This window comes from Pangasianodon hypophthalmus, chromosome 22 (genome assembly GCF_027358585.1).
Source record: "Pangasianodon hypophthalmus isolate fPanHyp1 chromosome 22, fPanHyp1.pri, whole genome shotgun sequence".
In the NCBI taxonomy this organism is placed as follows: domain Eukaryota; kingdom Metazoa; phylum Chordata; class Actinopteri; order Siluriformes; family Pangasiidae; genus Pangasianodon; species Pangasianodon hypophthalmus.
In genome coordinates this window covers 10,664,117-10,686,877 of record NC_069731.1, presented here as the reverse complement: position 1 = coordinate 10,686,877, position 22,761 = coordinate 10,664,117, and the positions used below count along the sequence as shown (strand labels likewise).

Below are 22,761 nucleotides of genomic sequence, written 5' to 3'. Positions count from 1 at the left end.
ACCAAAAAAAAAAAAAAAAAAAAGTCAATGTTAAAAAAGAAATCAACTTAAAAAAAGAAGTCAACATTAAACAACAACTTTTGTAATGTAAAGTTGACTTTTTATTTAAACTTGACATTTTTATTTAGAGTCAACTTTAACAAAAGAAGTCAACTTTAAAAAAGAGTCAACATTAAATAAAGAGGCAACTAAAATGAGAAGTCAACTTTAAAGAAAGAGTCAACTTTAAATAAAGAGTCAACTTAAAAAAAAGTCAATTTAAAAAGAGAAATCAGGTTTAACAAAGTTCAATTCAATTCAATTCAATTTTATTTGTATAGCGCTTTTAACAATGGACATTGTCACAAAGCAGCTTTACAGAAATAAATGGATTCACAAAAATATATTGTAAATATTTAAATTTATCACTGTGAATTTATCCCTAATGAGCAAGCCAGTGGCGACGGTGGCAAGGAAAAACTCCCCGAGATGATATGAGGAAGAAACCTTGAGAGGAACCAGGCTCAAAAGGGAACCCATCCTCATCTGGGTGCAACGGATAGTGCAATTATAAATAAATCCCTTCTATTGTGTACTATATGGACAAATAGTGCAATTGTGCAACCAATCACAGTATTTGCAAGAGGTCCGGCTGGTTAAAATCTATCCACTGTCCACTGATGGAGTCCTGAGTACGAAGCTGCTCGTGGCAACTGCAGCCCCAAAGCCACTACAGCAGTCGCAGTCCCAAGCCATTACAGTACAGCTCCCCATATGTGATCCCCAAGCCATCTCCACAGCCCCCAGGTGGCACCATCCCCAGCAATCCAAACAGTTCTTCAGGCAGTCCATATGGGGCCACCCCCAGCAGCAGCGAGCGAACTCAACCGATGAGAACTCCAACCAGAAGTAGGGCATCAGGATGGGTCAGGCAGCGAGGAGGAGCAGAAGGGGTCAGGATCACTGGCATCACTGGCATCTCAGAAGTAGCATGTGTAGCTCGACAGAGAGTGAGGGAGAGAGAGAGATGGAGAGAAAGGAAGAGATTGTTAGGTGAGCTTTTGTCCTCTAATGGTTAAGCACGATGTACTTTGCATGCAGAGTGCAAGCAGGGACTCCGGCAAGACTAGCTATGACAGCATAACTGAAAGGGAGAGCCAGAAGCTAACACAGACATGAGGGCACCCTGGGACATAAGGCAGCCAGCCACTCCACCGTCGACAAACCTGAGTGAACGTGTGAGAGTGGGGGGGCGACAGCATCCAAACATCCCATTTCACCACAACACTCTATGCCTGTGAAACCCTCCAGACCTGCCCCTGTACCTAAGAAAACTATTCACAAAAGGCTTGACTAAACAAATATGTTTTCAGCCTAGACTTAAACACTGAGACTGTGTCTGAGCCCCGAACACTAAGTGGAAGGCTGTTCCATAACTGTGGGGCTTTGTATGAGAAAGCTCTACCCCCAGCTGTACCCCGCATTATTCGAGGTACCAACAAATAGCCTGCATCTTTTGATCTGAGTAGGCGTGACGGATCATAAAAGACCAAAAGTTCGCTCAGGTACTGTGGCGCGAGACCATTTAGTGCTTTATAGGTCAATAGTAGTATTTTATAATCAATACGAAATTTGATTGGGAGCCAATGCAGTGTGGATAAGATAGGGGTGATGTGGTCATATCTTCTGGTTCTAGTAAGGACTCTCGCTGCTGCATTCTGGACTAACTGGAGCTTGTTTATGCATCTACTGGAACATCCAGACAGTAAGGCATTACAATAATCCAACCTAGAGGTAACAAAAGCATGAACTAATTTTTCTGCATCGTGTAGTGACAATATATTTCTTATTTTAGCAATATTTCTGAGATGAAAGAAAGCAATCCTAGTTATATTATCTACATGAGCTTCAAAAGAAAGACTAGAGTCGATAATCACACCAAGGTCTTTTACTGCTGCACATGATGAAACAGAAAGGTCATCCAGAGTTATTATGTAATCAGAAAGCTTACTTCTAGCTGCATGTGGTCCTAGTACAAGTACTTCTGTCTTGTCAGAATTAAGTAAGAGAAAGTTAATAAGCATCCAGTTTCTAATGTCTTTTACACATTCCTCAACTTTATTAAGCTGGTGTCTGTCATCTGGCTTTGCTGAAACATACAACTGTGTGTCATCAGCGTAACAGTGGAAGCTAATACCATGCTTACGAATAATTTTGCCCAGAGGTAGCATATATAAAGAAAAGAACAGTGGGCCTAAAACAGAGCCTTGCGGAACACCAAACTTTACCTTAGCATGAGAAGAGAAGTCACCATTTACGTTTACAAACTGATAACGATCAGTCAAATAAGACCTGAGCCAGGAAAGGGCTGTTCCCTTAATGCCTACTACATTTTCTAGTCTATTGAGGAGAATAGCATGATCAATGGTATCAAAAGCTGCACTAAGGTCAAGCAGCACCAGCAAGGAGACACAACCCTGATCAGAGGCCAGTAGTAAGTCATTTACAACTTTTACCAGTGCTGTCTCTGTGCTATGATGAGGCCTAAATCCTGACTGATACATTTCATGAATGTTATTCCTATGTAAGTATGAGCATAGCTGCTGTGCTACAACCTTTTCAAGGACCTTGGAAATAAAGGGGAGGTTTGATATTGGCCTGTAGTTGGACAGTTGACAGGGATTGAGGTCAGGTTTTTTAATCAGGGGCTTGATAACTGCTAATTTAAAAGATTTAGGTACATAGCCAATGCTAAGGGAAGAATTGATTATCTTTAAAAGAGGTTTGATTGTTTCAGGAATTATCTGTTTGAGGAAACAAGTAGGTAAAGGATCTAGCATACAGGTTGATGATTTTGATGATGAAATTAGTGAAATTAGTTCAGTCTCTTCAAGGGGACTAAAGCGTTGTAGTTGTTTATCTAATATTATCATATTATCATCTACAGGGTTAGTTATAGAACTGTCCGGTTTTAAATTAATAGTCTGAATTTCTAGCCTGATATTTTCAATTTTACCATTGAAAAAATTCATGAAGTCATCGCTGCTATATAATGATTGTGTGCGTGTTTCTATTGTGGTCTTATTCCTAGTTAATTTTGCTACAGTATTAAATAAGAATCTAGGATTATTTCTGTTATCTTCAATTAGGGTGGAGAGATACATTGATCTAGCAGCACTAAGAGCTTTCTTATAGCTCAATAGGCTCTCCTTCCATGCTATTTGAAATACTACCAAGTTAGTTTGACGCCATTTACGTTCTAGTTTTCGAGTGGTCTGTTTTAAAGTTCGTGTGTGATCGCTATACCAGGGTGCTAGCTTTTTCTCCCTAATTATTTTTCTTTTAAGTGGAGCTACCTTATCTAGTGAGTTGCAGAACGTTGATTCTAAACATTCAGTTGCCTGGTCAAGTTCTTCGGGATCAGACGGTGATCCAATCATGGTTGATAAATCTGGGAGATTACTGATAAAACTCTGTGCAGTTGTTGACGTGAACGTACGTTTGACACGGTGACGTGGCAAGGTGCATATACTATGATTAATACACATTTTAAATGAGATGAGGTAATGATCTGAGATAGCTTCAGACTGTGGACATGAGACTATATTTTCTATATTTAATCCGAATGTTAGTATTAAATCAAGAGTGTGACCACCACTATGGGTGGGTCCTATTACATTCTGATTAACCCCTACAGAATCTAGAATGGACACAACTGCTGTTCTCAGAGGGTCATCTGGATTATCAAAATGAATATTAAAGTCTCCAACAATTAATGCCTTGTCTAAAGAAACAACCAGGTTAGAGATGAAATCCGCAAATTCACACAGGAATTCAGAATATGGCCCTGGGGGTCTGTAAATAATAATTACTGGAATCACCTGGGTAGACTTATTTTTAGTGGCTACGTATGTTATGTTAGAATAAAGAACTTCAAATGCGTTGAATTTATGACTAGGTTTTTGTGTGACGGCTAGATTATCATTATAAATGACTGCGACGCCTCCTCCTTTGCCAGTTAGATGGGGCTGATGTATGTAACTGTACCCGGGAGGACTAGCTTCATTTAATGCTACAAACTCGTTTGGTTTAATCCACGTTTCTGTTAAACACAGTACATCAAACTCCTGATCAGTAATGGTTTCATTAACAATAAGCGCTTTAGACGTAAGAGATCTAATATTCAACAGTCCTAGCTTCAGATCAACGGTGCTGGCTATGCATTCGGTATGGTTTAATTTTATGTTAATTAGATTACTAAAACAAACTGTCTGAGTATGTCTATAATTTTGTTTAGCTCGGGGAACAGACACAGTCTCAATACGGTGGAACCTAAGTGACGACTCAGTGCAGCTAGCAGACGGTCGGTTTAGCCTGCTTGTCTGCTCCCTGGCCTTGGCCCTGGATTGTCACCGATTAACTAGGCCTGTTCTGAGACTATGTGCTATGCTGCAAGAAATGAGAGCAGCACCTTCCCGAGTGGGATGGACACCGTCCCGCCCTAACAGGCCAGCCTTGCCCTCAAAGTTAGTCCAATTATCTATAAAGCCCACATTGTTTTCGGAGCACCACCTGGACATCCAGCAGTTCAGCGACCATAACCTGCTGTAAGCTACATCGCCACGCCGCATTGGGATGGGGCCAGAGCATACTACAGCATCGGACATCGCCTTCGCTAATTTACACACCTCTACCAAGTTAATCTTAGTAACCTCAGACTGATGAAGGCGTATATCATTAGCAAAGTCAACTTTAAATAAAAAAGAGTCAACTTTAAAAAAAAAAAAAAAAACATCAACTTTAAGTATACAAAGTCAACTTAAAAAAAGAAGTCAACTTTAAAAATAAAAAGTCAACTTTAACCCTTTCTCACTGTACAATGGCATCCCGTTCCACCGACAGAATGGAAATCAACTTATCGGACATTTTTAATAAGTATAAACAAATGAATTATTTTATTGCCGCAAGTCCGTTATATGATCAATAAGGACACTGTTTGGTTTCTGTGTGTAGAGTATCGTGATTCTGTGTTTAGCTGCTGGTGATCAGGGCGATGGGAAAGGGGAGGGGGGTGAGCCCCCTGCTGGGCAAACAATTTACACCACTCCACAATAACATTGGTGCAGAGAAAACAGACAGCACAACTAAAGCTTTTTGGATAGTAAAACACTGGATACAACTGCCACAATAAATTATAACATTTAAACCTAGTACGCTAGGTAAAAAATGAAATACTTACGAAAAACTGCAAATTTTTAAAGCCCTGAGTGTCTATTTTCATATAAGCCTTAACCACTACTGTGCAGTGTGACATCACAAATAAATTCAATGCTGAACACGGGCAACTTTAAATAATTAAAAAAAAAATTTTTTTAAATAAAATCTTTTTATTCAAATAAAAAGTCAACTTAAAAAAAGAAATCAACTTTAAATAAAAAGACAACATTTTTAAATTTGAATATTCTTAATATAAAGTTGACTTTTTATTTAATGTTGAATTCTTTTTTTAAAGTTGATTTCTTTTGTTTAAAAGTTGACTCTTTTCATCTAAAGTTGACTTTTTTAAAGTTGATTCTTTTTATTTAAAGTTGACCTTTTAAAAGTTGACACTTTTTTTTTTTAAAAAGTTACCTTTCTTCTTTTAAAGATACCTTCTTTTTTAAAGATACCTCCTTTTATTTAAATTTGACTCTTTATTTAAAGGAAACTTCTTTTTGAAGTTGACTTTTTTTAGTTTGACTCTTTGAAAAAGAATTCAGCTTCAAAAGAGTCAACTTTAATTAAAGAGTCAAATTTTAAATAAAAAGAGTAAACTTTAAAAAAAAGTCAATTTAAAAAAAGACGTCAACTTTAAATAAAAATGAGTCAACCTTAAAAAAGAGTCATCTTTAAAGAAAGAAGTCAACTTTAAAAAAAGGAGTGAACTTTGAATAAAAAATCAATTTTTTAAAAAAAGAAGACTTTAAACTTTGTTAAAAGAAAACTTTAAACAAAGAGTTCTTTTTAAAGAACTTTAAAAAAAGACAGCAACTTTTTAAAAAAGTGAACTTCAAATAAAACGGGTCAACTTTAAATAAAAGAGTCAACTTAAAAAGAACTGTATATAAAAGTCAACTTTAAACTAAGAAGTCAAATTTAAATTAAAAAAATCAACTTCAAATAAAGAGTCAACTTTTAAAAAAAGAGTAAACTTTAAATAAAGCAGTACAACTTAAAACAAAAAGTCAATTTTATATAAAAAGAGGCAACTTCAAATAAAAAGTCAACCTAAAAAAGAAATCAAGTATAAATTTAAAAAATCAACTTTAAATAAAAAAGTAAACTTCAAGAAAAGAGTCAACTTTAAATAAAAAGAAGTCAATTTTAAATAAAAATGAAGTAAACTTTAAATAAGAGTCAACTTTATATAAAAATAGTCCATTTAAAAAGAAGACAATTTCAAATAAAAAGTCAACTTAAAAAAAAAAAAAGAAGTCAGATTTAAATAAAAAAGATTCAGTGTTAAAAAAAGTCAACTTTAAATAAAAACAGTCAACTTTAAATAAAAACAGTCAACTTTAAATCAAAAAGAGTCAATTTTAAATAAAAAAAAGAATTAAGTGAAAAGAGTGAACAGATCAAGAGTCAACTATAAATTAAAAAGTCAACTTTAAAAAAAGAAGCCAACTTAAAAAAAAAAAATAGAAGAAATACAACCTAGAAACATACATGTCTTGACAGTTACATAAGTACACATATTTACAGTTCTCTATTTCATGTATTGCTGTCCTATATTTACTCTGTTTCCCATCCTCTACCCTGGTACAGTCACTCACCCCTTCTCTTTGAACTATTTATTCCCCCACTGAACCTAAAAATACAGTTAAACAAAATCTTAATTAAAATGACTTCAGTTTCTCTCCTGCACTTGCCTGAGATACATACAAAAGAGAAACATATTTCAGTGCAGGAAAGCCTCTTCGTTTTCCAAGCAATATCAATTAGAAAATTCCACCATGTGAAGTGTTTTCCCAGGCTGCCACATATAGTCAGGTCCATAAGTATTTGGACAGTGTCACAATTTTCATCATTTTCATCATTTTGCCTCTGTACACCACCACAATGGATTTGAAATGAAGCAATAAAGATGATATTGGAATGTAGACTTTCAGCTTCAATTCAAGGGGTTTAACAAAAATATTGCATTAACCGTTTAGGAATTGCAGCCATTTTTTCAGAGTCCCTCCATTTTCACAGGCACAAAAGTAACTTAATTATAAGGATTATATTTAATACATGGTTGCAAATCCTTTGCAGTTAATGACTGCCTGAAAGCTGAGTTTCCTCCCTTGAGATGCTTTGCCTTTATGACAGCTACCTTTAGTTGCTGCTTGTTTGTGGGCCTTTCTGCCTTCAGTTTTGTCTCTAGTAAGTGAAATGCTCAGCTGGGTTGCGGTCATCAGACATTCAAGAACATTTAATTTCTTAGCTCTTGGGTTGCTTTCGCGGTATGTTTATTGCACAGTATATCTGTACTGTAAAGCACCGTCCTATCAGTTTTGCAGCATTTGACTGAATCTGAGCATAAAGTATAGCTCTGTTCACTTCAGAATTAATCCTGCTACTTCTATCAGCAGTCACATCATCAATAAACACCAGTGACCCAGTTCCATTGGCAGCCATACATGCCCATGCCATAACACTGCTCCACCATTTTTGACAGATGATGTGGTATGTTTTGGAACATTAGCCCTTCCTTTCCTACTCCATACTCTTCTCTTCCCATCATTCTGGTACAAGTTAATCTTGTTCCTGAACTGGGCAGACTTTTTTTTTAAGAGGCTTTTTTTTTTTTTAGCATATTTGTTGATTTGGCCACTCCTAAAGTTTCTGCTATCTCTCTGATAGGCCTGTTTTGTTTTTTCAGTCTAATGATGGCCTCCTTTATTTGCATCGACACCTCTTTAGACCACATATTGAGAGTTCCCATGAACAGCTAGCAAATGCAAATTCAACACTTGGAACTCCAGACCTTTATCTCCTTCATTTGTCATAAAATAACAAGGAAACAGGCCATAGCTGGCCATAAAACTGCTTATCAGTCAATTGTGCCAATTACTTTTGAGTTTGTGAAAATGGAGGGACTATGTAAAAAAAGAAATGGCTGTAATTCCTAAATGATTAATGCAATATTTTTGTTAATCCCCTTCAATCGAAGCCGAAAGTCTACACTTCGGTTGCTTCATTTCAAATCCATTGTGGTGGTGTACAGAGGCAAAATTATGCAAATTGTGTCCGAATAATTATGGACCTGACTGTATCTAAAAGTATGTGTAGACATGATATGAACCTTAAAAATTACTAATTTTGCTAATATAACAGGGTCTGTGAAGGATTGTGTCGCAAACAACACATCTTACCAGTGATCAGATTTAGGCTGTTTTAACATGACAGAGAACAGGGCCTAGGACAAACTTACACAAAACATAAAGTCTTTATATGTTCCAGTAGACAAGGAAACAAATTTACAAAGATACTGTATATGTTCCTCTGTAGTGGTCCTTCTCCTTTTGCTGTAGGTAGCATTTCCTTGTAGTATATTTAAATTAAATCTTAAGTCTTACCATCTTTCTGTCTTAACCGTTTGACAGAGATTTCTATGGCATTAACTTTTAGTGCACGCTTTACAGTGCTATTTTTTTAAATGGATATTTGAGTGAACGTCATTTATTAAAAAAATTTACCTCATTCATCACTGAACTTGCATTTCCTCTTTAGTTTGCCTCAATGTCATCTCTGTGGTTGATCTTTTCCAGTATTTCATAGTGGCTTTAAATCCTTTCCCACATGCAGAGCACAAATTGAACATTAATTTCACTTGTTGCAATCATATTGCAGCTGCATCAAGTTGCATTTTGCATTATGCTTTCTCACATATGTACATCTGCACCTCACCTCACATACACTATGCCATATCATTATTCTAACTGAAAAATGAGAAGACTGAGCTTTCTATTTATCATGATGACTTAGGCTGTTGATAAAGTTTGCTTGAAGCTTTGCGTGGTGCTTTATTTGACAGGACCTGCAATGTTATTCCTTGGTGTACTCCAAAAACTGCTCTGTCTTTCAGTAAGGTTCAAATCCAGAGAATGAGAAAAACGAAATTTTTTTTCTTTAACAATTTCTGTGTTGATTTGGAAGTATTTTTAACTGCCTATGTATTTTTATTCCTATTACATGGTTTGGGGTTTTATGAGTGTTATGCAGACCTCAAGTCCCCCATTATGTGTTCTAAGACTCATGAGCAAAGAATTATTTTGTGGGGTCTTATTTTTCAGAAATTGAGATGCAAATTGTGCATTGTAAAGCTGGCTTTAGTTTGTCTTGCGCTTGTCAAAGTGTATCAGTTACCTTGTTAATACATCTTGAAATTTTACAATTAGAAACTATAGATCAGATAATGTATCATGGCTTGTATCAGCTTGTAAGTCAGGAGGTGTTTAGAAGCTGACAAAATGCTTCAGTCATGTGCATTGCACACATTTTTCAGGAAGAGAATGTTTTTTGGACAGTATTAATGATAATGAGCTAATTAAGTAATACCAAACTTTTGATTATGGACCTTTCAAATGAAAGCACATTTCTGCATTTGCGTTTCCCTGGCAATAAGGCACATTCAGCAACTCAGATCATTTGGAATTTACTTTTCTACCACCCATCAGTAAATAAACATATATTAGATGCACCTCCATAACAACATGCTGTTTGGAAGGGTTGCACAAAAGAATCCCTTCTTGAGACCATCTCACAAAATGCAGCACCTGAACTACAGAATGTCATAGGAACTACAGTTGGAATAGTGTGGTGTTGTCAACATTTTTGGCCATGAACATCATTGGCATGTTTGGCAGATAAAGGGAGACTGTAAACCCCCTGTAAAATATGGAGAAGGATCTTTTAGGGCTGTTTTGTGGCAGGTGGTCTGTTTGTGATGATTGATGAAATCATGAATTCTGCTAAATACTAGGATACTTTAGGCCAAAACCTGGTTGCCTCAGCTGTTAGTTCTTCGCCATAGAAGTATGTTTTAGCAAGATAATGACCCCCAAACATATTTCCAAATCAAGCAAGAGAAATTTCAGTGTAACAGGAGATCAAGGTGAATGAAAAGTATACCTTCATTCAATGTTGTTAACTATCTGGCAATGCACAGACAAATGAATTGGTCTCACTTTAAGTATTTATTTAATTAAGTATTTAACACCCCTTAAAATAATCCTATCAGTCAAAGGTTATGACAGAAATCTTGAGAAATCAGCAAGAAGAGAGAATCAGCCAAGATACTAGAGGAATTAACAACCAACAAAGAGGAAATGGGGGAAATTACCACATTTATTTGACTACTCTCAGGAGACAATATGCATACCAACTAATAATTCATTCTTTGCAAAGCTCATTAACACCATGAGAATAAATCAATAAAGAAATAGTAGAACAACTTAAAATCTGGCTTAAGTAAATCTAACTGCAATTCATGAACTAGCCACATGGCATTTTCTTATTATAAGTACGGGACTTGGAAAAGTACATGTTGTCATGCACCAAGCAATGGCATAGGTAGTAACACAGATATCCCAAATTAAGGACAAAGCCTTTTAGAAAGCTTGTACAAATGCTAACGTGGGCATAAACTAGAAAAAGTAAGAGCAATATTGAGGGCCCACAATGGGATACACTTTTGTAAAGAATGCTTAAATATTTCTTGAAACCTCAAGCGGCAGGTAGCAACATAGAATAAAAGATGTGCAGGCTTTGCAAACAATTATTTATAACCACTTTCAGTTAATGTTCAGCTTTAAAAATGTTGTCTACCAAATAATACACCAAGAAACAGTCCAGGCCTGGGAGTCTACGTGTTTCTTCATTAGAATTTTAAAATCAAGTTATCTGACTGAGGTCTGAAGGTCAAAAAACTACCTAGTTACACAATTGCTATTTGATTAGTTGAACCAGATTTTAAATACAGAATGTATATGTATATATAAAATGTATATATAAAATCATGATAAACGTCTCGTTTACTCTTCAGTCTTCAAAATGCTGATTTTATTTTTAATCATCATATTTTTAACCATCAAGTTACTTTAGAAAAGTATCACGTATCAGTGGCAAAATACATTTAACCTGCCATCTCTCTGCTTTATTAATCAGTATAATATACTTTTTTTCTGAACAGTCTTGAATTACTTTAATGATATTGGCTTTATGTGAAACCAAAACCTCAAACATTGTTTAAAAAAATGAAAGAAATTCATGCAAATTTAACTTTTGGTCAAAGTTTTTCTTTAACAAGAAGTAACTGGACTTCACATTCCCAGTGTGTTCAGTGCATACAGTAAAATTATCTTAACGCAGTGCATTGACATTTGCATAACCTGCAAGAGTTCAGAACAGGCAGATTTCATTTCTAAGCCACAAATTCAACAGTGAAAAGACTGAACATACAGTCAGGTCCAGAAGTACTTGGACAATGACAGAGTTTTTGTGATTTTGCCTTTATACACCACCACAGTGGATTTGAAATAAAACAATCAAGATGTGATCGAAGTGTAAACTTTCAGCTTTATTTTAAGAGGTTCCACAAAAACATTTCATTTAACATTTAGGAATTACAGCCATTTTCAACAAAGTACCTCCATTTTCAGGGGCTCAAAGGTATTTGGACAAAGTGACATAATTCTAACTATAACCATAATTTTAATTCTTGGATGAAAGTCAATGATTACCTGAAGTCTGGATCCCATGGACATCACCAAATTCTGAGTTTCCTCCCTGGAGATGCTTTGCCAGGCCTTCACTGCAGCCACCTTCAGTTGCTGCTTGTTTGTGGGTCTTTCTGCCTTCAGTCTTGTCTTCAGTAAGTGAAAAGCATGCTCTTTTGGGTTGAGATCAGGCAACTGACTTGGCCATTGAAGAATATTTCATTACTTTGCCTTCAAAAGGTCTTGAGTTGCTTTCGCAGTATGTTTAGGGTCATCCACCTGCACTGTGAAGCGGCGTCCTATCAGTTTTGTAGCATTTGGCTGAATGTGAGCAGAGAGTATAGCCCTATACACCTCAGAATTCAACTTGCTACTTCTGTCAGCAGTCACATCATCAATAAACACCAGTGAGCCCGTTCAACTGGCAGCCATACATGCCCATGCATGTATCATGAGCTGTTCCTTTCTTTCGCCATACTTTTCTCTTCCTATCATTCTGGTACAAGTTAATCTTGGTTTCATCAGTCCAAAGAATCTTATTCCAGAACATGGGAGTTTTTTTTAGATGTTTTCTGGCAAAGTCTAATCTGGCTTTCCTGTTCTTGAATGTTACCTGTGGTTTGCATCTTCTTGTAAACCCTAGGGTATTTACATTCATGAAGGCATCTCTGGATTGTAGATTTTGACAATGATACGCCTACCTTCTCCCAAGTATTCTTGACTTCTGTTGATGTTGTGAAGGGGTTTTTCTTCACCAAGCAAAGGATTCTGCGATTCACCACTTTAGTTGTCTTCCGTGGTCTTCCAGGCCTTTCGATGTTGCTGAGCTCACCAGCGCTTTCTTTCTTTTTAAGAATATACCCAACTGTTGATTTGGCCACACCTAAGGTTTTTGGTATCTCATAGATTTATGTTGTTTTTTTCAGTCTAATGATGGCCTCCTTCACTTGCATTAAGATGTCCTTGGACTTCATATTGGTAGCTCCACTCGAACAGCTGCCAAATGCCAACTCAACACCTGATATCAACTCAAGACCTTTAATCTGCTTCATTTGTCTTGAAGTAATGAGGGAATGGACCGCACCTGGTCAATTAACTTCTTGTCAGTCAATTGTCCAAACACATTTGAGCCCCTGAAAATGGAAGTACTTTGCTTAAAATGGCTGTAATTCCTAAATGGTAAATGCCATATTTTTGTTGAACCTCTTAAAATAAAGCTGAAAGTCTACACTTCGATCATATCTTGATTGTTTGATTTCAAATCCATTGTGGTGGTGTATAAAGGCAAAATCACAAAAACTCTGTCATTGTCCAAATACTTCCGGACCTGACTGTATATATACACAGACAGGAAAATTCTATCCAAAACACTATTTTAAACATTTTATCTTGATTACCTGTTGTGTTCTAATATGTGAAGACATCTTTGTTAAATTTTAGATGTCACAAAAAAAGGCTTTAAGCATTAAACCGTTGCCCAAACCATACATAACCTGTCATATGAGAAAAGTGCAATTAACTTGAATTGCATCTATTACCTTGCAAAAAATGTAATTTACTGGCAATGGTGATGGTAAAATGAGCATAGGAAAGTTTTGGAAGTAAAGTTCTGGAAGTAAAGGCCCAATTCATTCGTTTTACTTCATATGTAATGTCGATACAGTGTATCTTGATCAGTCTCTCACTTCATTGTTTGTTTCACACACTGGTGATTACATGCTTACCAAATCTGTCAAATGTCTTTTAAGTAATGCCTTTACAGCTTTGTGTGTTTTGTTTTTTAGCAGGGAAATTATGCTGCATTTGAAACCTCTATTTTCATGAATGCTGAGTCTTCTTGTGTTTAAATCTCATACTGATTTAGAGCATGGAGCTTAACATAGCTAGAGCATGGGCAAAACATAGCTAATATCTACATCTAACAATACCAAAGCAGTGCAACACAGCAAGAGCAATTTGCACAGTGGATAGATAATGAGCACTGGACTAAAATGCTAGACAGGATTGCCTGTAGCATATAAAACAGAATGACTGATGAAAGGAGACTTTTATGATTCACACCCAGCAGAAATGACAATCCATTTGCCATTCAGCTGAACCTCAGAACCTCAGAGAACTCTGATATTACAACTCCTGACCTCATAATTCCATAACTCTCAAACAGATATAAATTAAAAAAAGGAAATCACTAAAAAAGTTTTCAAACTCACCTTTTAAACCCTACAGCAGTAAATCAGAGTGCAGGAGTGATTCAAAAATGTGAAACCAGATAAATGTTTAATGTCTGCATTTCTGTTATTACCTTCCCTTTCATCCACACACCTCCCCTGTGTTAATCAAGCTTTTTCTCTGCTGCACTCTTTTCCTCTAGCTCTTCTATCTCATCGCCCCCTCCTGGGCCCTTGAGCTGTGCAGCCAGATGCCGTCTCACATCTTCGTCCTCCTCTTCGTCCTCCTCATCTGTCTGTCCCTCTTGCTTAATCAGCTCTACATCATCGTCTGACTCAGCTGTGCATATGCCATAGCACATGAGACTAATGACACCTAATGGCAGGCCGAAGAGGAAACAGGCCAGCACCGGAGAACTGCGGAATACAGACTGAAACAAACACACATTAATATAAAATATTATGTAAACATTAATGCTGCATTGCATAAAATGTGGCCACCATTATGCATTATTTAATATCCAGTTATACACAAATTTTTAAATATATACAAAGTTAATGTAGTTAGATTTTGTAAATTTTATTAAGTGGAATGACAATCTGAAGCACAAATCAAATTGTGCTATTTTTATTTTTTGACTACCATTTGTTTCTTTATTTCTTTTGGTTCTTTATTAGAAAAAGGGAAAATGACTAGGAAAATAAAAGAAAAGCAAAAAAGATAAAAAGAAAAGAATGATAAAGATGAAAATACAGTTCAGTCACAGGAGCAGGTGAGAGATTTATGTACATGAAGCACACAGTACAAAAACATACTAATTCACCCAAGGAGTTCTCACAGTGTTTTTCCTTTTTTTGCATATTTGTCTCTTTCCCTGTTCACCCTGAGTTTCAAGAACCACCCACCCTTATTGTGGTTCCCAACACTAGCTGATTTAGCTAAAATCAGTGTACATCTTCCAATCTGATGGCTGGCTACAATGATATTGTTCAGTATAACAAGCCAGTGCTATACAACTAATATTTAATCAGCTTCGGTTTTTGTTTTGCTTCTTGTCATCTTTATTATTCAATTATAAAGCTATTGTTATGTACTTAATATTTTATTGTGCTACCTTTGATATTTTTTGTGAAAAATTTTTTTTAAAAAAAAGTCTGACGATAATTTTACTTGGCAAGTGCACAGGAGAAAGAAACTGTACTCATATGAAAGCATGGGCACAATGTCAAAATCTTACTCAAGCATGGAGTCAAAAATATACATATACAAATATATATTACATACACACCAATCAGCCATAACTGTAAAACCACCTGCTGTGTAGGTCCCCTTTGTGCTGCCAAAACAGCTCTGACCCATCGAGGCATGGACTCCACAAGACCTCTGAAGGTGTGCTGTGGTATCTGGGACCAAGACTTTTGCGAGACTTTTAAGTCCTGTAAGTAGCAAGGTGGGGCCTCCATGGATCGGACTTGTTTGTCCAGCACATCCCACAGATACTCGAGGCCAAGGGGAATTTGGAGGCCAAGTCAACACCTTGAACTCTTTGTCATGCTCCTCAAACCATTCCTGAACAATTTTTGCAGTGTGGCAGGGCACATTATCCTGCTGAAAGAGGCCACTGCCATTAGGGAATAAGGTTACCATGAAGGGGTGTACTTGGTCTGCAACAAGATTGTGGTAGGTGGTATGTGTCAAAGTAATATCCACATGAATGCCAGGACCCAAGGTTTCTCAGCAGAACATTGCCCAGAGCATAGCCTCCACCAGCTTGCCTTCTTCTCATAGTGCATCCTGGTGCCATCTCTTCCCCAGGTAAGCAACACACACGCACCTGGCTGTCCACATGATGAAAAAGAAAATGTGATTTATCAGACCAGGTTACCTTCTTCCATTGCTCCATGGTCCAGTTCTGATGCTCATGTGCACATTGTAGGCACTTTCGGTAGTGGACAGGGGTCAGCATGGGCAATCTCACCAGTCTGCAGCTACACAGCCCCATACACAGCAAGCTGCGATGCACTCTGTGTTCTGACACCTTTCTATCATAGCCAGCATAAATTTTTTCAGCAATTTGTGCTACAGTAGCTCTTCTGTGGGATCAGACCAGACAGGCTAGCCTTTGCTCCCCACATGCATCAATGAGCCTTGGGCACCCTGTCGCCGGTTCACTGTTTGTCCTTCCTTGGACCACTTTTGATAGGTACTAACCACTGCATACTGGGAACACCCCACAAGACCTGCCGTTTTGGAGATGCTCTGACCCAGTTGCCTAGCCATCACAATTTGGCCATTGTCAATGTCGCTCAGCTCCTTACGCTTTCCCATTTTTCCTGCTTCCAACACATCCACTTTGACAAGTGACTGTTCATTCTCTGCCTAATATATGCCACCCCTTGACAGCTGCCATTGTAACAAGATAATCAATGTTATTCGCTTCACCTGTCAGTGGTTATAACCATCATAACTGTCATGTTATGGCTGATCGGTGTGTATGTTCTCACACACACACACACACACATATATATATATATATATATATATATATATATATGCACATGCGCACACACACACCATACACGCTTTATATAGTATATTTCATGTTACCATACATTTGTTTTAGAGAGAAAATTATCAGAGATAATTTTAAAACAATTAAAGACAGATTTATTTCAGCTATAAATCTGGAAAATTCGAGAAATTGATGCAATGACTTTTTGAAGCATCTGACTGGCCAATGGCATAATTAGGAGTTGATTGGGATTGCACCTGTGGCTGTAAAAAGAGCCTGTCTTTAAAGTCAGTGCTTTTTGCCCTAGATAACATGGGAAAATCTAAGCAACTCAGCCAAGACCTAAGAAAAAAAAAACATTGAGAGGGTCCCCCATCACCATGGCCTGAAAAGCATTGTGCCCCTGCTTCAAGACCACCATAAAAAGCCAGACTGAATTTTGACCAGCATGTTCTATGGAAACAAAAATTGATGAAACAAAAATTGAACTGTATGGCCACAATGATCAGTACTATTTACGGAGGAAAAAGGTTGAGGCTTTTAATCTGAAGAACATTCCAATTGTGAAGCATGGGGTGTCAGCATCATGCTGTGAGGTGTTTTGCTAGAAAAGAGACGGGTACACTTCAGAAAATGGACAGAATCATGAAGAATGAAGACAATCTAGAAATACTGAAGCAACACCGTCATCAACAAGCCAGAAAGTTAAAACTTGGTCGCAACTGCATCATCCAGTAGGACAATGATCCTAAGCACAACAACATGAAAGTATGGGAGTGGCCTGACATGAATCCCATAGAAAATTTGTGGACTACACTGAAGAAGCATGTCTGAGTAAGGAGGCCCATAAACCTGAATGGCCAAAATTCCAGCAAAGTATTGTGAGAAGCGTATAGAAGGCTATCCCAAGTGTTTGATTCAAGTATAAGCAATTAAAAAGGCAATGCCACCAAAATAATAAAGTCTTTGTAATGTTTTGACTGAATTGTAACATGAATTGTGCGGAGTTATGAAAAATTGAATCTGAATGTATTTAGCCTAGGTGTATAAAAAAGTATAAAAAAGTGTCTTTATCAGAGGTGTTCGTCAGATCTGACCAGCTGTCAGATCTGACGAACACCTCTGATAAAGACACTTTTTTATTGGTCATCAGGTTTTTTTTGTTTGTTTTTTATTTATTTTTTTTGTTTGTTTGTTTTTTTGACAAAATCTCTCGAAGTTAATGGAAAAATATTAAGCACGCAACTCCAACAATATACTTCTAAGCAAGAAAGCTTAAGATATAATAAGGGTGACAAGAAGGGGAAAAACAAGTTGATTAGTTATGCAGCACAAAAAGAATTTCCACAACAAAAGAAACAAATACAGTCCCTGTAAAACAAATACAAAAAAAAACTCTTCTTGTTAATCTGCAGGCTCAGCACTCCCAGCAATATACAATACAGTGCCTTGCAAAAGTATTCAACCCCCTTAAAAGTAATCAGGTTCATCTGGATTACAAATGGCACTCATTTTCACAGATTGTTCCAGCCAGTATTTTTTTTTTTCTTGCAACCCAATGCAGGCAGTGGTAGCTCAGTAGTTAAGACAGTGGACAACTGATTGGAAGGTCATTAGTTCAAATCCCAGCACTGACAAGCTACCATTGCTGGGCCCTTGAGCAAGGCCCTCAAACCTCAACTGCTCAGTTCTATAAAATGAGATAAATCTAAGTCGCTCTAGAGAAGGGCATCTGCCAAATGCCATAAATGTAAATATGCTTGTAAAGTTAAAATTCTTTATTTGTAAACAGATCTTTGAATTAAAAACTGGAAAATGGTACTTGCATAAGTATTCAACTCCTTCAGACTAGTATCTTTTTAAACCAACTTTTGCACAATAATGTCTAATTACGTCTGTCAGTCTAAGTCCCTAACAGCTTTGGACAATGTTTGGGAATAATTTTTGCACATTTGTCCTGGCAGATTTGCTCCAGGTTCTTAAGGTGGGTTGGATGTTGTTTGCTGACTGCTAATTTCAAACAGTGCCACAGATTCTCAGTGGGATTCAGATCTGGTCTTTGACTTGGCCACTGCTGAACATTCAGCTTTATGTTTTTAACCACTCCAGCATTACTTTTGCCTTTGTTTGGGACCACTGTCCTCCTGAAAGGTGAAGTGTCTCTCAAGCTTTTTTTTTTTTTTTTTTTTAAACCAGACTGAAGCAGGTTGTCTCGTAGTACTCCCCTGTATTTGCTGCTTTGACAAGAAGCCAAGGTTCTGAGGATGAAAACCACCCCGGAGCATGATGCTGCCACCACTATATTTCCCTGGAGGGATGGTGTTAAATGAGCCTGCATCAGGTTTGCACCACACACAGTGCTTTGAAACTTGCCCAAATACAGTATCCCGATCTTGGTTTCATCACACCAAAAAAAAAAAAAAAAACATCTTCACTGGGTCACTCTCATGCATTCATTTGGATTTTCTTGAGCAATATCTTTCTAGCCACCTTTCCATACAGAACTCAATTATGCAGAGCGCTCGACATGGTTGTCCGCACCTTCACTCCACTCTCAGCCACTGTAATCTGCAGGCCCTTCAGAGTGACTATTGGCCTCAATGTGACTTCCCTCACCAGCCTCTGTCTTGTGTCTTGGTTACTGGGAGGTTATGAAGTTTTATTGTACCTTATCTTTAACTTCCTTAGAATGCTCCTTAGTCTTCACATTTATACTCCTTTCCTTCATACTGACAGTATTTTCTGTAACAGTTCAACTGAGGTGGTTTTTGTTCAGAAATTGGAAGCTGTTTTAATATTTCACAGGTGAAGACCAATTATAAGTGAACTATGTCCTCATTAAGACAATGTCTTTCATTTGGAGCTTTCAGAATCTGGGTTGAATGCTTATGTAAGCAGCATTTTTCAGTTTTGGATTTTCTTTGAAATATCTACTGACCAATAATTAATTTAGACTTTGACTTCAATGTAAGACAACATGATTTTGCAAGAAATTACTGACAGGAAGAATAAGTGTATTTATCATTTGTTATTCAGACAAATCTGATAAATTCCAGGGGATTGAATACAATGAAGAGCAAGGTCGGAATAATGGTTCTGCCTATCCCTTATAAATAAACTATGCACTCAATATAATAATAAAAATAATAATAATAATAATAATAATAATAATACATATAGCCACAAGAGGCAATCTGTGGGGGCCAAGCACCAGGTGCAGATTGCACCACAGGTAGCTAGTTCTTGCTAAGTTGCCTAGAACACAAAAGCAAGGACATACCATTAAAATTTGATGATGGTAGCTTAATGCTAAAACTGTGAAGCATGTGCTGTGATGTGATCGGCTGAAGTAAATTAGTCAACAACAGAAATCCGCCCAGAGATCGGCACAACAAATGTTAGCTTCACTGGACAGCAATTATTTATAAAATTATAAAAACAGTTATTTGAATATAACTCTGTCCCTATTGAAATCTGTAAGATGAACTCTGTTTTCTTATATGACCATTGTACTGAAGGAGCCCCTCAAGACATGGAAACTCAGATAAAGATTTTATGTGCATTTATTCCCAAATCACGGTCTTTTATATTAGAAACATTAGAACATGAGTAAAGACCTCATATTTTTGTTTTACATTAGTGTGCATTTTTTAAATTTTCTTCAACCAGAGCATCCTTATGCTTCAATTTCAGGCAAATATGAAATAATGAACTAAATGGACTCTACTGTGGTCACTATATTCCCTATAACATTCTCTGTAATAAGCACTGCGTCCTCAGAATGCGGACACAGACTGTTCTCAGAAATGAGGTCTTCACTTGCTGACTGCATGACTGGCCCAGTGCGCATGCACCAGTTACAAATAACAGCACAGCTCTATATTAATTAAATATAAACAACATCACATACCGTAAAAACAAACTATATCCATTTATATTCTGAGTCAACACTACAATTTATATACAAAGTAGCAGCAGAATTCAACACAACAACCATACTAATGCCAGAAGCATAAACAGCATCGATCACACTAACATTACTGTATTATGCATTCGGCTTAATTAAAGTCAACAGCAATGAAACTAGCACAGTCATACTTACTTAATATGCACGCAAAATACACCTTAGTATAGGTGAGTAAATTAACCAACCGCCAAATAATCTTAATGAACTAAATAAACTTAGTACTTAGTAGTTATTAAATGTCATTCAAGTCCTGCTCCTCTCACTGTAGCGCTGAGGTTGGTGCTTGTGAATGGCACATTCTGATTGGTCAATCCAGTGAAGCCCATTTAAAGGGACCACAGCCTCTTTAAAACACACAATTATCTCAGCTGATAACAAACATAGACTCCCATCTATTCAACATTTTATGAGGCCTATAAACCTACTGTCTGGGGAAAGGAGTGAATAGTTTCGCTTGTTCAGTTGGGGGTGTTATTGCATACGTTTATAGGTTTATAAGAAGGAGCATCAACAAACTATTGATTATTTTGGCACATATGCAGGACAGATTATACAAACAAATATCAAGACGTACAACACTTGCGATTTGACCAGTATCTGTTACGGGGAAGTCGAAATTTGCTGTTGCTGAGCTTGCACCTCTAAAGGCGTGAGACAAATGCAGGTAGTAGAAATTACTGTGTTAATGGTTAATCTCACTGGAGATTTCAACCATGTGAATCTCAAGTCAGTGCTCCCTAAATTCCAACACATGTGGACTTTGCAACGAGAGGAGCAAATGTGTTGGATCCTGTTTACACAATCATCCTCTGTGTGTACCAGATGGAGACCCGCCCCCACCTCAGCTACTCAGACCACATCTTGCCAGCAGAAGCCATCTCTGCTCTTAAGGACTGTTATGAGCAGACTGACTGGCACATGTTCAGGGACACTGCAACTGATGGCACCTCCACCCCCTTGGAGTGAATGACCAGCTCTATCAGCAAGTTCATCAATGAGGTCACTGTCTCCAAGACCATAACCACATGGATGACTTCGGAGGTGCGTGCGCTGTTGTGGACCCGAGACTCTGCCTTCAGAGCAGGTAATAAGGCAGCCCTAAGAACAGCAAGGGCCAAACAGTCCCGGGCCATCAGAGAGACAAAGAGTGCACACACCCAGAAAATCCACAGCCACTTCAAGGACAGCGGCACACACACCGTGAACACACACTCCCAGTGGGCAGCCTTCATTCACTCCCCCCACCTACAATCCCTGCCGGACCTGAGACTCAAACCCACAACCTTCAGGTTCACCTTCGGGTTGCAAGTCCGACTCTCTATCTATTAGGCCACGACTGCCCCCTTGATGGGTCTCATCAAAAAGAGCAACAAGTCAGCAGACAGGGAAAAGATGCAGCGGCTAACAAACTGGTGCAAAGCCAGCAACCTCTCCCTGAACACGGACAAAAAAAAAAGAGATGGCTGTTGACTTCAGTAAAGCACAGGGCATCCATTCTCCACTGAACATCGAAAAAGCCTATCTCCCACCCCCATCCTCACCACATACTACTGAGGGACTATTGAGAGCATCCTGTGCAGCTGCATCACTGCTTGGTTTGGAAAGTGTACCATTTCAGATCGCAAGAGCCTGCAGAGTATAGTGAGGATCCGGGTCTCTCTTCCCTCCATCACAGACATTTACAACATATGCTGCATCTGCAAAGCCACCAGCCACCCCACGCACCCCTCACACAAATTCTTCACCCTCCTGCCATCTAGCAAAAAGTATCAAAGCATTCGGGCCCTCACAGCCAGACCGTGTAACTATTTCCTACTCCAAGCCATCATACCCATTTCATTTTTCTTTCTCTCGAAGTGCGCTTTTGTATTTTGTGAAGACAGTGAGCGGAGGCCATCCACACCGGATCCACGCCGTCTAAAATAATATCAACAAATCTTCGACTAAGGTGCGTTAAACAACATGTCTAACATTCAGCTTGTTCAGTGTGTTGAGTGCAGGATGTTAAGTCACTCTTCCTCCGTCGTTAGCAATAGCTTTATTTGTGATAAATGCATGTTAGTTAGCTCTCTGACGGAGAAGATTGTAGCATTAGAGGTGCGCATCCAGACTCTAGAGAGGGTTAGTGAGAGTGAGAGCAGTGTAGTTTCTGTAGGGGAAGTCTGGATGCCTTAGGCGGAGTTAGCAATCCCCCAACTCCGGCATTAGAGCCCTCACAGCGGGGCGAATGGGTGACGACTCAGCGGCATAATCGCAAAGCCAAAGCTAACGCTAAGGCTCGCCCACGGGAGCACCACTCCTCTCCGCTTCACGTGTCCAACAGGTTTGCTCTCCTCAGTGAAGCACCCGCTGAGAAACCTGAAAGAGCTCTGGTTATAGGTGACTCTATC

At 38.0% G+C, this 22,761-nt stretch overlaps 1 protein-coding gene across 7 annotated transcripts in view; it reads right to left on the bottom strand.

Annotated features, from left to right (window-relative positions):
- lztfl1 (leucine zipper transcription factor-like 1) overlaps positions 1 to 22,761 on the bottom strand; it is a 133,006-nt gene that overhangs the window by 38,097 nt on the left and 72,148 nt on the right. Inside the window, exon 16 of one of the 7 annotated variants that reach the window (XM_026938242.3) lies at positions 10,184 to 14,322. The exons of the other annotated variants lie outside the window; for them this stretch is intronic. Within the exon in view, the coding sequence (XP_026794043.2) occupies positions 14,056 to 14,322 (267 nt within the window). The 3' untranslated portion in view covers positions 10,184 to 14,055. Of the gene's footprint in view, positions 1 to 10,183; positions 14,323 to 22,761 lie in introns of those variants that run through there. 7 annotated transcript variants of the gene reach the window in all.